Raw genomic sequence first — 16,895 nt, forward strand, 5'->3', positions numbered from 1 at the left:
AGATATAAGACTTCAATAAATCTAGAACCACTGAATTTGCAATCTAAGATTGCCCATCAGTCTGCGGCTGGAACGATGACGAGAACTGCAACCACGTGCCAATGTTCTCCCAAATTGCCTTCCAAAACAAACTCATAAATCTGGGGCCTCTGTCGGAGACAATCGTCTCGGGCATGCCATGTAATCTGAAGATCTGGGCCACAAACAGTCTCGCTAAGTGATCCGGCTTGACTGTTTTCTTCACTGGAACGAAATGAGCTTGCTTGCTAAATCTGTCAATAACAGTCCAGATACCATCGTGACCACTCTGTGTTCTCGGGAGATCAAAAAAGAAATCCATCGCAATACTTTCCCAGAGGCGCGTGGGTATGGGTAAAGGCTGTAACAATCCCTGTGCCTTATGCCTGTCAAACTTGACCTTCTGGCATACTAAGCAACTGCACACAAACTCTTCCACATCCTTTTTGAGTCTCGGCCAAAAGAAGTATCTCTCTACCCCCTTCATGGTGGTAGCAATGCCGCAGTGACCCGTAAAAGGTGGACAGTGGCATTCAGTCATAACCTTTTCCCTCAACGGCTGTGTAACGCACAACATAGTCTTTTTCATCAAGTAGCCTTCCCGAAGGGAGTATCCAGCTACTGTCTCTCCATCCCGTATCCGTGTGAAAATATCTACAAAATCTGTATCTGTGGCATACTGATCGACCAAATCCTCGAAGCTCCTATGATGTATCGCGGAAATAGCCAAAACCAACAGCTTCCGAGACAAAGCATCTGCCACCACATTCTTCTGTCCCTGAATATGGACAACCTGGAAGTGAAACTGTGACAAGATGTTTGCAGAAAGCTGCTTCTGTGACAAGAAGTAGAGCAAACTCTGATGATCTGTAAAGACAGTAAAATCCGCTCCGAGTAGGTAGTGCCGCCACTGAGTAAGAGCATGGATAACCGCCAAAAGCTCTTTCTCATATATCTGTGTTGTCATCTCCGGCCTAGAGAACAATGGGCTCTCGTAAGCAATGACATGGCCTTCTTGCATCAAGACCACACCCAGACTACGACCACAAGCATCACAATATACTTCAAATGACTTCTACAAGTCCGGCAAAGTCAAAACTGGTCCCGTAGTCAATTTCTCCTTCAAGGTCCAAAAGGCAATCACCTCTATGGATCCCCACGAGAAAGGGACTCCTTTCTGTGTCAAGATATGCAAAGGGGAAGCAACCTCTGCAAACTTTCGTATGAACCACCTGTAGTACGAACACAATCCCAAGAGGCTTCTAACTTCATGGACATTCTTGAAATCGAGCCAATCACGGATAGTCTCTATCTTGGCCAGGTCCATTTGCACTCCAACTGCTGAGACAATGTGTCCCAAAAAGTGTATCTCTGGTAGGAAAAATTCACTTTTCTTTGCATTAATCACTAACTTGTGATCTCGTAATGCCTGAAAGACCTGAAGCAGATGATCTCTGTGTTCTGCCTCATTCTTGGAGAAAACAATGATGTCGTCAAAGAAAGTGCCAACAAATAGTCTGTACTCTCGAAAAATCCTGTCCATCATTCGGTTAAATGTCGCAAGACCATTGGTTAAGCCAAAAGGCATCACCAAAAACTCAAATAACCCAAAAGTAGTCCGAAAGGCTGTCTTGTAGACGTCTCCCGGTGCGATTCGAATCTGATGATATCCACTCTTCAAGTCAATCCTGCTAAAGCACGAGGATCCCTATAACCTGTCGAGTATATCATCGATCCTAGGAATCGGAAATCTGTTCTTGATGGTGATTTTGTTGAGAGCTCTATAATCGATGCACATCCTCCAAGATCCGTCTTTCTTCAAAACCGACACTGGAGAGCAATACGGTGAAGTACTAGGCTGGACAAGACCCTTTTCCAAGAGGTCTTTCACTTGGTTCATAATCTCTTCATTCTGTGCTCGGCTCACACGGTAAGTTGGCCGGTTCGGTGGTGTGCTTCCAGGTATCAAATCAATGGTATGATCTTCAGGACGAGCAGGGGGTAACTCTCCTGGTAGGCCCTCTGAGAAGCAATCGGCGTGAGAGTGGAGAAAATCTTGGCGTTCTTTATCAAGTTTAGACATATTTGTCCTATCCTTATCATTCAATTCTTTCATAAAGATCGAGCAAACAAACAGACTGGATTTCATTAATTTTGAAATGGCCGAAGCCGATACAATAGGGACAGACTCGCCCTTCATATCAAGTACAATTGTTTTGCCCTTTTCTGTAGGTCAAAGTCGCTTTTCTCGCCCGATAATCGACCACGGCATTGTTCTTGTGGTACCAGGGAATCCCTAAGAGAACATCACAACCCTCCAAAGACATTATGAAGAAGTCCTCATGCCCCAAATACCCCTGACAATGCAGCCGAAGTTTGCCAATGACAGGTGTAATGGCTACGTCCCTGCCGGGTGCCGCTAGAAATGCCTCTGCAAGTGGTCCCATCCGATCGGGAGTAATCTCGAGCCGCGCCGCCAATTCCGGTGAAATGAAGTTGGCCTTGGCTCCTCCATCAAAGAAAATCAGGGCCTCTTGATCTTTCACTTTGCCCCAAGCTCGTCAAAGTTCTGTAATCTCATCCATGGTGTCGGGATCGATACCCACACAATCTGGAACCAATCCTGTTTTCATCTTGCCTTTTCATCCACGTTCCTGAGCTGCTCTCGAACTCTCAGGCCTGTCGTCGTCCTTATCATTCTGTTCTTTTTGTGCCTTTTTAGGGCACTTCATGGAGATGTGTCCCTGTTCCCCGCATCCAAAGCACTTCCCCTCTTTGATGAATCGAGCTCGCTCCTGAGGAGTAAGCTTGGGTCGTGCATCCTTTTTCTCTTGGTTGCTCTTTTTCTTTCAACTTTCATTCCCAGAAGTCTGTTCGGCTCGTTGTGTCATGTTCTCATCTGTGGGGTAAGTCAGACTGCCAGAATGAATGGCAAAGCTCCGCTTCGCATGACTCATCAACTGAATAGAAGCTGACTTCTGCTCCAAGCAGTGATCTCGGATCTCTGTAGGTAGACCCAAGGTGAACCGCTCAATCTGTTCTCTGAACGTGATCTTCTTGAAGGAAGAGGCGGGTAGAAAAGAGCTCTGAATCTTTCACAATAAGCATTGATTGTATCTTTCTTGGTCATCCGAAGATGGTTCTAAGCAACTCGTATATCTCGTTCATATTCTTGCGTCAACCAAGAAGAAATAAAAAGCTTTTTGAATTTCAGCCATTTAACTCGCGCAGTCTTCTTTAAAAGAAGCGTGGACCACCAAGTACGAGCATTCCCCTTAAGGTAAGAGGTAGCTCTCCGAATCTTGGAGTGCTCTGAATAGCGTCCTCCCGCGAAAGCAATGTCAAACTGCTATATAAATGACAAAGCCTTCGAAGCATCTGAGTATCCTAAAAAGTATCAAATTTGATCGAGTGGCCACCTTCCTTAAACTCTCGGACTTTCTTGCTTTTATCTTCGAGAAAGTCATACTGGTTGGCTTTGTAAAATTCTTCTTGTTCGCATAGAAGTTTCCATCATCAAAATCAGAGCTGTCTGTAGACGAGTCCTCAGTAGAACTGTCAAGCTCTGGGCGAGATTTAGCCTTCTTTGCCTTTTTCTTGCCCTTTCCGAAGCTTTGTTTCTTGCTTCGCTTTTTACCTTTTCTGTCTTCTTCGCTCGAATCAGAAGAGCTAGAAGAACTGTCAGAAGAAGAAGAAGAAGAAGAACTGGATACTCCTTCAAATCGAACACACTTCTTCTGTTTCTTTGCCTTATCAAAAGTCGACTGACGACCCAAATATCCCGGGAAGTCGGTGCTTTTCTTCTGCTTTTTGCCGTGCTTTTTGGCTTTCTTTTGTGCGTCAAAAAGCTGAGCAATCCCTGCATCAACCACCTCTTGTAATTCCTTCTCTGAATACTGTTTGTGATCAGAAGGTTTCTTGAGAGCGGGTTTCAAGGGTGGTGTAGTGGTTTTCTACCACTGTGCATGCACTTCCTGGAAAGAAGTCTCGCTCATATATTTTGCCAATTTCAGATCCTTCGCAAAACTGAGCATCATCTTTGTTGCATTGCCGATCAATTGAGTAGGCCGAGGCGGGCCATACTCTCTGTCTGAATCTTCGTTGTGATCCCTGTCCGCATCTCCAGATGCAGAGGGAGTCGATTGATCCTTGCGTGAAGCCTTAGGTGCCGCGGAAAAAAAAATTGGAAATCCGATTTCCCATAGAAGAAAAATCGGCCGTGCTCTGATACCACTGTAACAGACTTGGACACTCCAAGTCAAGATTCAATCGCTACAGCACCAAATAACCACTTCAAACAATTCACAGATCACAATAGATTTGCATTGGCCCGGTGGAGTTCCGTGCCTAGAGATATTGGCCCCAAAGACTGACGCCTCTTTCGGTATTTCTTTTTGTATTAATCAGCTCAAAGTACAAGAGAGTGGGTCGGGATTCACTCTCAGACTCTGCGTCCAGATGCTCTGAGAAGTGAATGCCCAAACCACTTATTTAAAGTTACAGGGGATGCCCAAAAGCAGAGCCCCAAAAGCTTCTAAATCAAAAGCTAAAAGCTTCTCTCTCTCAAACCCTCTGTGGGCTTTTTCTTTAAATAAAGCAATTGGACTCTCTCTCTCTCTCTTTCTCTGCCCAATTGCGTAGCCCAAAAAGCAACTTTTGCAGCGCAAAATCCACTGCAACTTCAGGGATTTCCGTACGCGTGGCAGATTTTTTAGGGTTTCAGCCAGCAGTTAGGGTTTCCAGAAATTAGGGTTTCTATAAAATTAGGGTTTCTGGCAGAAATCAGGGTTTGCAGAATTTTTAAGGTTTCTGGAAGAAATTAGGGTTTCTGTTGTCAGTAGCCACGTCATCACTTTGTGACAATATGCAAAGGGGAAGCAACCTCTGCAAACTTTCTAATGAACCGCTCGTAGTACGAACACAAACCCAAGAAGCTTCTAACTTCATGGACATTCTTCAAACCGGGCCAATCACAGATAGTCTCTATCTTGGCCTGGTCCATCTGCACTCCTGCTGCTGAGACCATGTGTCCCAAAAAGTGCATCTCTGGTAGGAAAAATTCACTTTTCTTCGCATTAATCACCAACTTGTGATCTCGTAATGCCTGAAAGACCTGAAGCAGATGTTCTCTATGTTCTGCCTCACCCTTGGAGAAAACAATGATATCGTCAAAGAAAGTGCCAACAAATAGTCTGTACTCTCAAAAAATCATGTCCATCATCCGGTTGAATGTCGCAGGAGCATTGATTAAGCCAAAAGGCATCACCAAAAACTCAAATACCCAAAAGTCGTCCGAAAGGCTGTCTTGTAGACATCTCCCGGCACGATTCGGATCTGATGATATCCGCTCTTCAAATCGATCCTGGTAAAGCACGAGGATTCCTGTAACCTGTCAAGTATATCATCGATTCTAGGAATCGAAAATCTGTCCTTGATGGTGATTTTGTTCAGAGCTCTATAATTGATGCACATTCTCCAAGATCCGTCTTTCTTCAAAACCAACAACTCTGGAGAGCAATACGGTGAAGTACTAGGTTGAACAAGACCCTTTTCCAAGAGGTCTTTCACTTGGTTCATAATTTCTTCGTTCTGGGCTCGGCTCACACGGTAAGGTGGCCGGTTTGGTGGTGTGCTTCTAGGTATTAGATCAATGGTATGATCCTCAGGACGAGCGGGCGGTAACTCGCATGGCAGGCCCTTTGAGAAGCAATAGGCATGAGTGTGGAGAAAATCTTGGCATTCTTTATCGAGTTCAGACATATTTGTCCTATTCTCATCATTCATCTCTCTCAAGAAGATCGAGAAAACAAACAAACTGGATTTCATTAATTTTGAAATGGACGAAGCTGATACAATAGGGACAGACTCGCCCTTAAGTTTACATCGAGTACAATGGTTCTGTTTTTCTCTGTGGTCAAAGTCGCTTTTCTCTCCCGGTCGACCACGGCGTTGTTCTTGTCGTACCAGGGAATTCCCAAGAGGACATCACAACCTTCCAAAGGCATTATGTAGAAGTCCTCATGTCCCAAATACCCCTGACAATGCAACAGAAGTTTGCCAATGACAAGTGTAATGGCTACGTCCCTGCCGGGTGCCGCTAGAATTGCCTTTGCTAGTGGTCACATCCGATCGGGTATGATCTCGAGCCACGCCGCCAATTCAGGTGAAATGAAGTTGGCCTTGGCTCCTCCATCAAAGAAAATCAGGGCTTCTTGGTCTTTCACTTTGCCCCAAGCTCGGTAAAGTTTTGTACTCTCATCAATCGTGCTTGGGTCAGTACCCATGCAATCTGGAACCAGTCCTGCTTTCATCTTGCCTTTTCGTCCACGGTCCTCAGCTGCTCTCGAACTCTCTTGCCTGTCTTCATCCTTGTCGTTTTGTTCTTTCGGTACCTTTTTAGGGCACTTCGCGGAGATATGCCCAGTTTCCCCGCATCCGAAGCACTTCCCCTCTTTGATGTAAAGAGCTAAGAGCTCTCTGTGAAAGAGTAAGCTTGGGTCGTGCATCCTTTTCTTTCTTTTTTGGATTATTCTTCTTCTGTCTACTTTTATTGTTCGAAGTCTGTTCATTCCTTTGTGTCATGATTTCATATGTGGGGTAGGTCAAATTGCCAAAGTGAATGGCAAAACCCCGTTTCGCATGACTCATCAATTTCTGAATGGAATCTGACTTTTGTTCTAAGCAGTGATCTCGGATCTCTGTAGGAAGACCCAACGTAAACCGCTCAATCTGCTCTTTGAAGGAGATCTTCTTAAATGAAGAGGCTGGTAGAAAAGAGCTCCAGAATCTCTCGCTATATGCGTCCAAAGTATCCTTCTTGGTCATCCGAAGATGGTTCCAAGAAGTTCGTATGTCGCGTTCGTACTCTCGAGTCAGCCAAGAAGAAATAAAAAGCCTTTTAAATTTCAGCCATTTAACTGGCGCTCTCCTGTTCAATAGAAGCGTGGACCACCAAGTTTGAGCATTCCCTCTGAAATAGGAAGTAGCCTTCTGAATCTTGGAGTGCTCTAAGTAACGCCCTCCAGAGAAAGCTATGTCAAACTGCTGTATGAAGGCCAAAGCCTTCGAAGCATCTCGAAAACCAGACAAAGTGTTAAATTTAACTGACTGTCCACCTTCTTTGAACTCTCGGACTTTCTTGCTTTTATCTTCCAGAAAGTCATATTGGTTGGCTTTGTAAAAAAATTTCTTCTTTGAATAGAATCTGCGGTCGTCGGAGTCCGAACTATCTAAAGACAAGTCCTCTTAGAACTGTCTGAAATTGGGCGAGATTTAGGCTTCTTGCCTTTTTGCTATTCACTTCGCTTTTTGCCTTTTCTGTCTTCTTCGCTCAAATCGGAAGAGCAAGAAGAACTCTCAGAAGAAGAAGAGGAAGAAGAACTAGGTAATCCTTCAAACCGCACACTTCTTCTACTTTTTAGCCGAGGCAAAAGTAGACTAACGACCCAAATAACCCGGGAAGTCATTTCCTTTCTTCTGCTTTTTGTCGTGCGTTTCTGCTTTGTTTAGCACGTCCAAAAGCTGAGAAATCCGTGCATCAACCACCTCTTCTAATTCCTGCTCAGTAAACATCCTTGGGGTAGGAGGCTTCTTCAGTACTGGTTTGGGGGGTGGTTCAATGGTCTACTGCCACTGTGCTTACACCTGGTCGAAGGAGGTCTGAGTCATAAATTTTGCAAATTTCGGGTCCTTTGCAAAATTTAACATCATCTTTCTTGCGTCGTCGATCACTCATCAACGCTCCATCTCTTCAAGCTCTGCCGGAGTAGGCCGAGGCGGGCCATACTCCTCGTGTGAATCTTCTTCGTGCTCTCCTCTCGCATCTCCGGATGCAGAGGGAGTCGACTGATCTCTGTCTGAAGCCATAAGTGCCGCGTAAAAAGGATCGGATTTCCCGGTAGAAGAGAAATCAATCGCGCTCTGATACACTGTAACAGACTTGGACACTCCAATTCGAGAATCTACCGCGACACCACAATAGATCACTTCAAAACAGTTCACAGTTCACAATTGATTCGACACTGGCCCGGCGGAGTTCCGAGCCTAGAGATATTGGCCCCAGTCCCTTTTGGAATTTCTTTTTGTATTAATCTGTTGCAAAGTACAAGCGAGTAGTCGGGACTCACTCTCAGACTCTGCGTCCAGATGCTCTGAGAAGCGAGAGCCCAAACTACTAATTTAAAGATTTACAAGGGATGCTAAAAGCAGAGCCCCAAAAGCTGAAAATCAAAAGCTTTTAAAATAAAGCAAGGCTCTCTCTCTCAAGGCTTGTAAATTAAAGCACTTAATTTTAAAGCTCTCTCTCGCTCCTTGCATAGCCAAAAGCAAGTCCAAAAGCTACGCCAGGCTGCCGCAAATTGCACCGCGATTTACGGGATGCCACGTCAGCAGTACGGACTTTCCGGATTCTACGGACCTGTCCGTGCGGCAGTGCCACGCCAACAGCTTCAGCGGGGGAAATTCCTGCAAGGGTGTGTGTGTATGTACTGGGCAACCACGTCACCAGTTTGTGACATTTGCCCCATTGAGCCTATCAAGGATATACTCAATGCGAGGCATCGAAAACTTGTTCTTGACTGTCATCTTGTTCAATGCCCTGTAATCAACACACAAACGAAACGAACAATCTTTCTTGCAGACAAACAAAATAGGAGCAGCAAAAGGACTTACACTAGGACGTATGAATCCTCTAGTCACCAACTCCGTGAGTTGCCGCTCTAACTCTTCTTCCTGTGTCTTGTTCAAACAGTAGGGTGCCTTACTAACAGGTTGTGCCCCCTCCGTAAGCTCGATGCGATGGTCCTCCGGCCGCTCGGGTGGGAGACGGGGTGGAAGATCATCCTGCAAAAAGAGATGCTTAAACTTAGCAAACAAAGTTGAATACCTATCTGGAGCCTGAGCTCTGAGCCTCCCACTCGCTTGTACTTTGAGTTGCAGATTAATACAAAAAGAAATACCGAAAGGGGCGCCAGTCTTTGGGGCCAACATCTCTAGGCACGGAACTCCGCCGGGCTAGTGTCGAATCAATTGTGGACTGTGAACTGTTTGAAGTGATTTCTTGTGGTGTCGCAGTAGATTCTCGACTTGGAGTGTCCAAGTCTGTTACAGGTAGTACTTTCTTGCAAGGCAGAATCAGCATCAAGGCTGGTATTTTGCGACAGTAGTTAGGCTACTAGTAACTCGTATGGTCGGTGGTTACATTATAGCAGTACCTACATCTGCAGTATCCACAAGTTTGAGGATTTTTCATCGGCTTATGCATCCACAAGCATCAGAAGCATTCAACATCAGAAGTACAGGAAGAAGTTCGGCAGTTTGTCTCACCTTTAACAGGGGAAGATGTCACATGCGCATTGCACTTGCGCCACGTGGACAAGCTTCTACTACAGTCTGGCATCAGTCGTAGTCTAGCTTACGATCTAACATGGCACTTTGTGAGCCTCTAGCAGGACATGCATGCTCAAGCAGGTCATAGTTGCATACCCTCTCTTGCACAGTACACCCCGTTCAGCATATAGGCAAGTACTAGCGCGTGAACCGTTTCTTAAGTCATTTTAATAATAATTGGCACTTCAGCTTCATATTTTCATCAGAATCGTGGGGTCTCTATTAGGACTGCTCGACCCAGTTTTAAGTGCCTATATAGGCAGCCTCGGGGGGGGGGGGGCACTTGAAGTGCAAGAGCCAGGAGAGCAAGTCAGTACCACAATACCCCTTGGTACCTCAAGTATCAGCAGGAGCATCAACATTTTCAGCCCATCCTTCCAGCGTTTTGCTTCAGCCCTTCAGCTCAGCATCAGTACGTCGGTACCCGTGGCACCCGCAGCAACTCGATCAGCATCAGCCAGCGTTTTCATCATGAAGTCTCAGACCTGCCAGCGTTAGTATTTCAGCCCTACAGTCTGGCGTTTTTCAGCATCACCAGTTTTCCGGTTTTAGCTCCAAGTCCAGCATAGCGTTAATAATTTCAGCATTTCAGCAGTACCAAAGTACCCGCAGTATTCAGCCCATAGCGTCGCAGTACCATCAATACCCAGTACCTGAGTACGCGCAATATTCAGCACTTAGCCACTCAAGTACCAAGCATCTATTGCAGAACCCCTCAGCATCCTAGCAGTACCAAGCATCTACATCAAGTTCCCGTCAGCATTCCAACATTTAGCCATTGTATCAGCATTTTGTGCAAGTAATAAAGCAAGTACTTGCTCTCGCAACAGAGCAAGGGGGCCCTTGAGGGTGGTTGGGACCCGACATGCAGTGTCGTCTCTCTTTATCTCTCTCTTGTTCATTGTGTTCAGTTCAATTTCTCTTTTTGAGTGAAGTTAAGTAACCTTGTGTTTGCGCGGAGTACTAGATCCGTGCTAAATCCTTAAACACTTCCGTTGCACCTGACATATGATGCCATCTATCCTCTACTGCCATACAATTGGGTTGAGAGTTTTAAGAAGAGAGGAATATCGAGGCTAAGTGAGTGCCATGTCCAAGGTTGGAAAAAAGGATTCTGTGATATCAATGTGCAGAACATGCTTAACGTGTGTTTATTCATACTAAGACTTAGATAAAAACTGAACTCTAAACAGAAATCGAAGACAAGAGACTGAATATGTGTTGATTGATTCAAACTGTAACAACAGGTCATTATATAGGACTCACTCTTGGAGGGAAGTCTTCATAAAGTTGGACACTATTGTGAGGATGAGTACAACCGATGCTTTTCAGTTTAATGGTCAAACTCCGAGATTCAACGAGATTTTAGAGGGTATGTTGCGCTCTTACGTGAGCAAGAAACTATGCAACTGGGAGGATTAGCTAACACATTTGGAGTTTGCTTACTACAACTCAAAACACTTCCTTGAAGACATGAATGACATGCTGAAGGCAGCAAGAGAAAGCATTTGTAGTGCATAAGATTATGTCAAGATGTATGCTAACAAAAGGCGTGGAATTATCACCTTTGCAAAAGTTGACTTTGTTTTCTTTAGTGGAGCTTGTAGAGTTGTTCCACATGAATATGAAAAGATTTGGATTGTCATACTAGGCACATGGTTTATAAAGAGGTTTTGGTACGTGGAAGGACACAGACGAGGATACATTGTTGGGCAAACAAAAATGTGAATGTGCTTGCGGAAGTGATTGATGGTGAATGCTCTACTCAACGTGTACTCAAGGTTCCTTTAACTTCATGAGAGATGTGCAAAGACTAGAGAGAGAAGAGAGAATAATACTGTGAATGAAGCTTTTGAGAGAGAGAGAGAGAGAGAGAGAGAAGAAGAAAAAGACTAACACCAGATGCGGTCCATAACCCCCCTCCAAGGGCCCCCCTCTCTATCGCTAGAGAGGTATTTGCTTTAGATTGCACAAATGCTGATACAATGGTCCTAGATGCTAAGATGCTGATGGGATCTTGCGGTAGATGCTTGGATGTGCAAGGTGAAGGGCTGAAAATGCAAAAGGCTAGAGACACCTTGGACCCAGGGAATTACGACTATCATGATTGGCCATACAATGGCCAAACTATATGGGGCAGTTCTTGAGGCTGAGCAGTGTTCTTACAAGGAGGTTGAGGGCCTACGGGCTCCTAGCCAGGCAGGGTTCAGGTGGACCTTCTCTACTATCGACCACATCTTCATTCTACGCTGCCTCATTGATGGGGCAAAGGTGAAGAAGAAGAGGCTTTACTGCTGTTTTGTGGATTTCCACAAAGCGTTTGACACCGTTCCACGAGAGAGGCTCTTTCGACGACTCCAGAGTTTGGGGATACCTTCGGAGATGATATAGGCCATCTATGCTCTCTATCAGAGAGTGACTGGGAGAGTTCGCTACCCAAGCGGTATGTCAAAGTCTATTGCTAGCACCATTGTGTTAAGCAAGGATGCCCCCTCTCCACAACCCTCTTCGAACTGTACATCATTGGGATCTCCGACTACATCCTACGAGCAAGAGGGGCAAGAGCGGACCTAGCAGGTACCACACTCCACATTATGCTCTATGATGATGACATTGTACTAATTTTAGAGTCACCAGAGGGCCTACAAAGCCATCTAAGAGCTTTGGATGAGTTTTGTACAGACATGGGACTCACAGTGAATCTTGGGAAAACCAAAATCATGATCTTCCACACCTCCAAAGCAATTCGACAAGCAACCACATTTACAGTAGCAGGAGGAACAGTAGAGGTTGTCACCTCCTATATCTACCTGGGAGTCACATTCACCAGCAGACAGGGGCCCTTCTCCATGGCACAGACAACCACTGACACTCACCAGAGGATATGCAGCACTGGCCATGCTAGAGCAGAGATGCTATCAAGCACACTCTCAGCAACCCCCAGCGAAGGGGTGGCTATTCGACACATTAGTCACTCCAGCCCTGATGTATGTAGCAACAGTGGAGGGCACCCGGATTGACAAATAGCCAGTGGGCACGGATTGAGAGACCACCGATCCATATGATTTCTTGCCTGTTTCGAGGCAAGCACATAGTAACACCGGACATCATCAGGGCAGAGCTTGCCACCCCCCCCATGGTAGTGGAGGCACTCTTCCAGACGGTCTGCTTCATCCAGAGAGTGAGCTCTCCCGACCAACAGACTCACAAGACGAGCATTTGAGTCAACTATACAGATATCAACAGAGCTGGATACGACAGAGCATGGTACACACAGATTAGAGCATGATTCGGAGCACACGGCCTTGACCTAGAGAGTTTGCTACCTTTCTAGTACGACCCTGACTCCCCTAGCTTCATCTCTCACGTAGTGAGAGAAACATAGTGATCCGACACGATCTCTGGCAGCTCTATATCAGACAGACTTGGATCACATCTCCTCTCCGGCGGAAGATGTCACACTACAAAGACCATTTTCTTACCATACTGGAGGACGGTCCATACAACGATCACGCTATATGGACACCTACATGCCACACAGCTCACGGGTTGCGATTGGTCATCTCAGAGTGTCATCACACAGACTAGAGATAGAGGTGGGGCGAGCTCATGACATTCCCAGGGAGGAGAGAGTGTGTAGAGTATGCAGAGAGGAAGTGGAGAGTGAGGAGCATTTTGTTTGCAGATGCAGAGCTTATGCGGATATCAGAGGCCGATGGAGCCCATACAGAGGCACAAGGACACACTTCTGCAGCCACCTACAGAGACCCCCCCGGGGGGGGGGCGCAGGGGAAGACAGTTCCAGCTTACAGATTTCTTTCAGAGAGCTACATCCCTACCCCTTCCACTCCCAGACCCACCGAAGGGAGTGACCCTTCAGCAGGCTGAGGCGAGCCGGGCCAGACGACGCCCGCGGGCTACTAGAGGCCAAACCCCACGACTCCACCGCAGACAGATCGAGGAGATCTAGACTCAAGCACATCGAGCTGCTGGGAGAGACGAGCCCAGATGATGGCTCACCCAGAGGCGTTCATCATGACCCTCCCATATACTACATTTTACACCCCCTCATTAGCACAGGATGGAGCTAGCTAGATTGATGCATTTGCATGGTTGTACTACCCTCAACATATAGACATGCACATATCCCTAGTACTAGAGCTCCATCCATCCCTATAGATCTCATCACCCACCAGACATCCTCCTCTCTTTTATTTTGTACCAGTCTGAACTATTTTGTCTTTTTCCGATAGACAAAGGACACACACACACACATGTATACTTGATTTGTCTCATAGGGCGACGTCGGCCTCACATAGATGTTAAAAAGGCTCTCTCTCCAGAGTCATGGGATACGAGGACCAGAGATGCTTGGGTTTGTTTTTGCTCGAGTTGCGCAGACACAGAGAGAGCCTGATGAGAGGAGAGGCTAGCCAGTCTCAGAGACGGATCACAGACTTCTTTAGAGCAGAGACTAGACAACCGGAGGAGCTACCACCACAGCAGAGCCCACATTCTCCTCGCACCAGAGGCATGCTGATCGACCGAGCGACCGAGTTGGGGAGATCCAGACAAACTGCTAGACCATCATCCTCAGCTTCTGAACAAGACGTGCTCTCCACCACAATCATGCTTTGACAGAATCTATAGGGTTAATAAACAAAACTATCTGACTTAAAAGAAATACCATCTAACCAAAAGAGAATTAGGTACAGCTAAAACTTTTATAACTCGACTTACCTTGTCTACTAATTGCTCAATCATGTCATCATAAACAGGGGTATTATTCTGCCCAAAAGAGACGAATGTGTATGGAACACTGTAAGGCAAGTATTTGAGAGCCCTTTGAAAGACGTCGATACAAAAGCCGTTGAACGAGTTACTGGGGTTTCCAGACCAGCTAACGAACTGCTTAAAGCCTGCCTTATTGGGGACAGCTATCTTCAAAGCCCTGCCATTCTTGGGAAGAACCCAACCCCGAGGTCTTTCCGTAATATTGCCCGGCCAAATCACTTGAAAGGCGGTGTGTGGAGCATCTACGGATACAAGGGGTTCTGAGCTTGCACTTGCTGGGCTGCCAGGGCTAGACAATGAAAGTTGTGTCTCATTTGACCAGTATCCAACAACACGTAATTCCTGTCCTACTATGTTGACAATCTCAAACCCTGACCTGATAAGATCACCCTTTGAGTTTACTTGTATGAACCCTGAAGTACCTTGGAACTTTGTTTGCAAAAGTTGGGCCCGTAGAGGCTGGCCGCTGCCAAAAACCTTCAGTCGGGCCAGCTCCGAAGTGTTTCCAAGATTGTTCTGGGAAAAGGCAACATTTTCAAAGGTAATATTGAAACCTTTTTGGAGATAGCTGTCAAGAGCATAGGCAAGAAACCAGACAGCATCATATGCATAGAGTCCATACAGATGAAGCTCAAGATTCCCAAGCGACTGATTTTTCCATTCTGAAAGAAAAGATTTTAACTGCAGAGAATTCTTCTGATAATAACCCCGGGTTCCAATAGCACCTTGTACTGCCCCAAAAGCATTGTCGTCGATAGTTGTAGCGCTCAATGTGCCAGCTAATGCATCAGATATTATCCAGACATAGCCTGCACTAATCATCCCAAAGTACTTAGCCTCAGCAAACAGTCTAAGGGCGAGATTTTGTGGCATATGAACAACAAATATTCTAGTTTGCATTGCATTAAGTTCTGATAAAATGCTGCCAATCACAAGCTGGTTAACATCTGGCACAAAAGCTGCTTTCTGCACAATCCGAGCCCCTACGCCCACAAGAGCATCACTTAGCGCAGCAGCTCCATTCGTTCCAAAGTCATCATCTGTGAACAAGGCGACCACCTCCCTCCACCCATAAAACCCAATAAGTGAGGCTATGGCTTCCATTTGGACAGCATCTGTATGTGCAATACGGAAAATATATGGATATTGAAACTCGGAAAGTGCTGGATCAGTTGCACCATATGATACAAACGGAACTTGTGTTGCCACCCCAACGTGTCCTACAAAGTGAGAAACTGAAGAAGATTGAGGGCCTATAACTGCCACCACATCTTTCTTCAACAACTCGACAGCTGGAAATCCATAGAACAAAAAATTGAAAGATTAAGTGCATAATAATAGTCAACAAAATAAATTAGAAATGATGTACAAAGGCAATATTACCTTCAACAGCTCCTTGGAAGGCACTGCAGTTAGTATCCAGCATGTGTAACACAAGCCTTGAATTCGGTAGCACACTGTTATTTTTGTTAATGTCTGCCACAGCCATCTCTATGGCTTGCTTGGCTACTCTACCAATTAAACTGTCATAGGCAACCAGAGCCCCTATATTCACGATTGAGGCAATCTGTGCGCTTCCCAATTGGCACAAAAATGAGGACACCAACACTAGACTAAGGGCGTGAGCATAATAAACGCTAGCAAAGCTCTCAGCCACCATTCTTTCTCCCCAGCTTAGACACAGTGATGGACTCGTCTCACACGGTGAAAGAGACCATGAGCACCTGCTCACTCTTGTCAGGGAAGCCACTGTTGCAAGAGCTGTTGCTTGTTGAGCTTATGTTGGCAGCTTATAAGAGTAGGAGCACCGCCAACCATCCTAGGAAAAGAGGTAGAAAGGACAAACTGCTTGTATGCAAAGAATGTGCCTGAGTGCACACTGGAAAAAATGACTGCATGTGCTGAGAGAGAGAGAGAGAGAGAGAGAGAGAGAGAGAGAGAGAGAGAGCGCCAATTTAACCCAGTTGGGTACCTCCGCTAGCTCACGCCCTCAGCTAGCTAAGGAATCAAAGATCATTACTGCTAAGCATTGGCGACTGGGAACTATCACCTAGAACTTGAATTAAGGGCAATCAGCAAGCTGCAATCATTGCAGCAGAGTGGATGATTTTTGTGCAAGGTAGAAAAGTCTGGAGGTCATCATCGTCGCTTTAACGCATCGCCTATGATAGATGACAACTGATCATTCACCCGGGGACAAGGCCATGAGGCACCTTCTGTGACGATTTGCAAGAGAAGAACCCCACTTTGCCTCTTGATTGCGCTTCAAAATGGGTAATAGTGAGCAGCAGACATGTGGGCTATCTCATGCTTATAATTACTCTTCTCCTCACAGAGAGGTAACTATGGAACTTACGATCTAGTCCTTCTCAACTGAACTACAGGTGACGGCATCTCTCTCTCTCTCTCTCTCTCTGGGGTTCAGCTTGATTGTCTGGGCTGTGGAGGATGGCCCATGAGCTGACCTTTTCTTCTTCTGCTCAAATCTCTCCCAGAACTACCTTATCGAACTGCGTTTCGTGACAAAGGACAGCAAAAACTTAATTCAACAACGGATTTACCAATTGCACATGTTGTAAAGGGGGCTTGATTTCAATGGAGTATGCATTAAATTAAATTCAAATTTCCATTGACGACTTAAATTTGATGAGATGTCAAAAATCTATTATAGTATTGAATTTAATTGACAAAGAAGT

General features: G+C 45.7%; 1 protein-coding gene across 4 annotated transcripts in view; it reads right to left on the minus strand.

Annotated features, from left to right (window-relative positions):
• LOC147429382 (glutamate receptor 3.5-like) overlaps positions 1–16,688 on the minus strand; it is a 40,127-nt gene extending 23,439 nt beyond the window's left edge. For 2 of the 4 annotated variants that reach the window (XM_086495590.1, XM_086495589.1), the window contains exons 1-2: positions 15,583–16,687; positions 14,146–15,491 (exon numbers count right to left, since the gene is read on the minus strand). In XM_086495590.1, coding sequence (XP_086351716.1) covers positions 14,146–15,491; positions 15,583–15,859 — 1,623 coding nt within the window. In that variant the 5' untranslated portion in view covers positions 15,860–16,687. Of the gene's footprint in view, positions 1–14,145; positions 15,492–15,582 lie in introns of all 4 variants that reach the window. The other 2 variants (XM_086495592.1, XM_086495591.1) reach the window with 1 other exon arrangement.
• Positions 16,689–16,895: the final 207 nt, after the last annotated feature.

The sequence above is a fragment of the Adiantum capillus-veneris genome, chromosome 22 (assembly GCF_014529385.1).
Source record: "Adiantum capillus-veneris isolate H3 chromosome 22, ASM1452938v2, whole genome shotgun sequence".
NCBI classification, from domain to species: Eukaryota; Viridiplantae; Streptophyta; class Polypodiopsida; order Polypodiales; family Pteridaceae; genus Adiantum; species Adiantum capillus-veneris.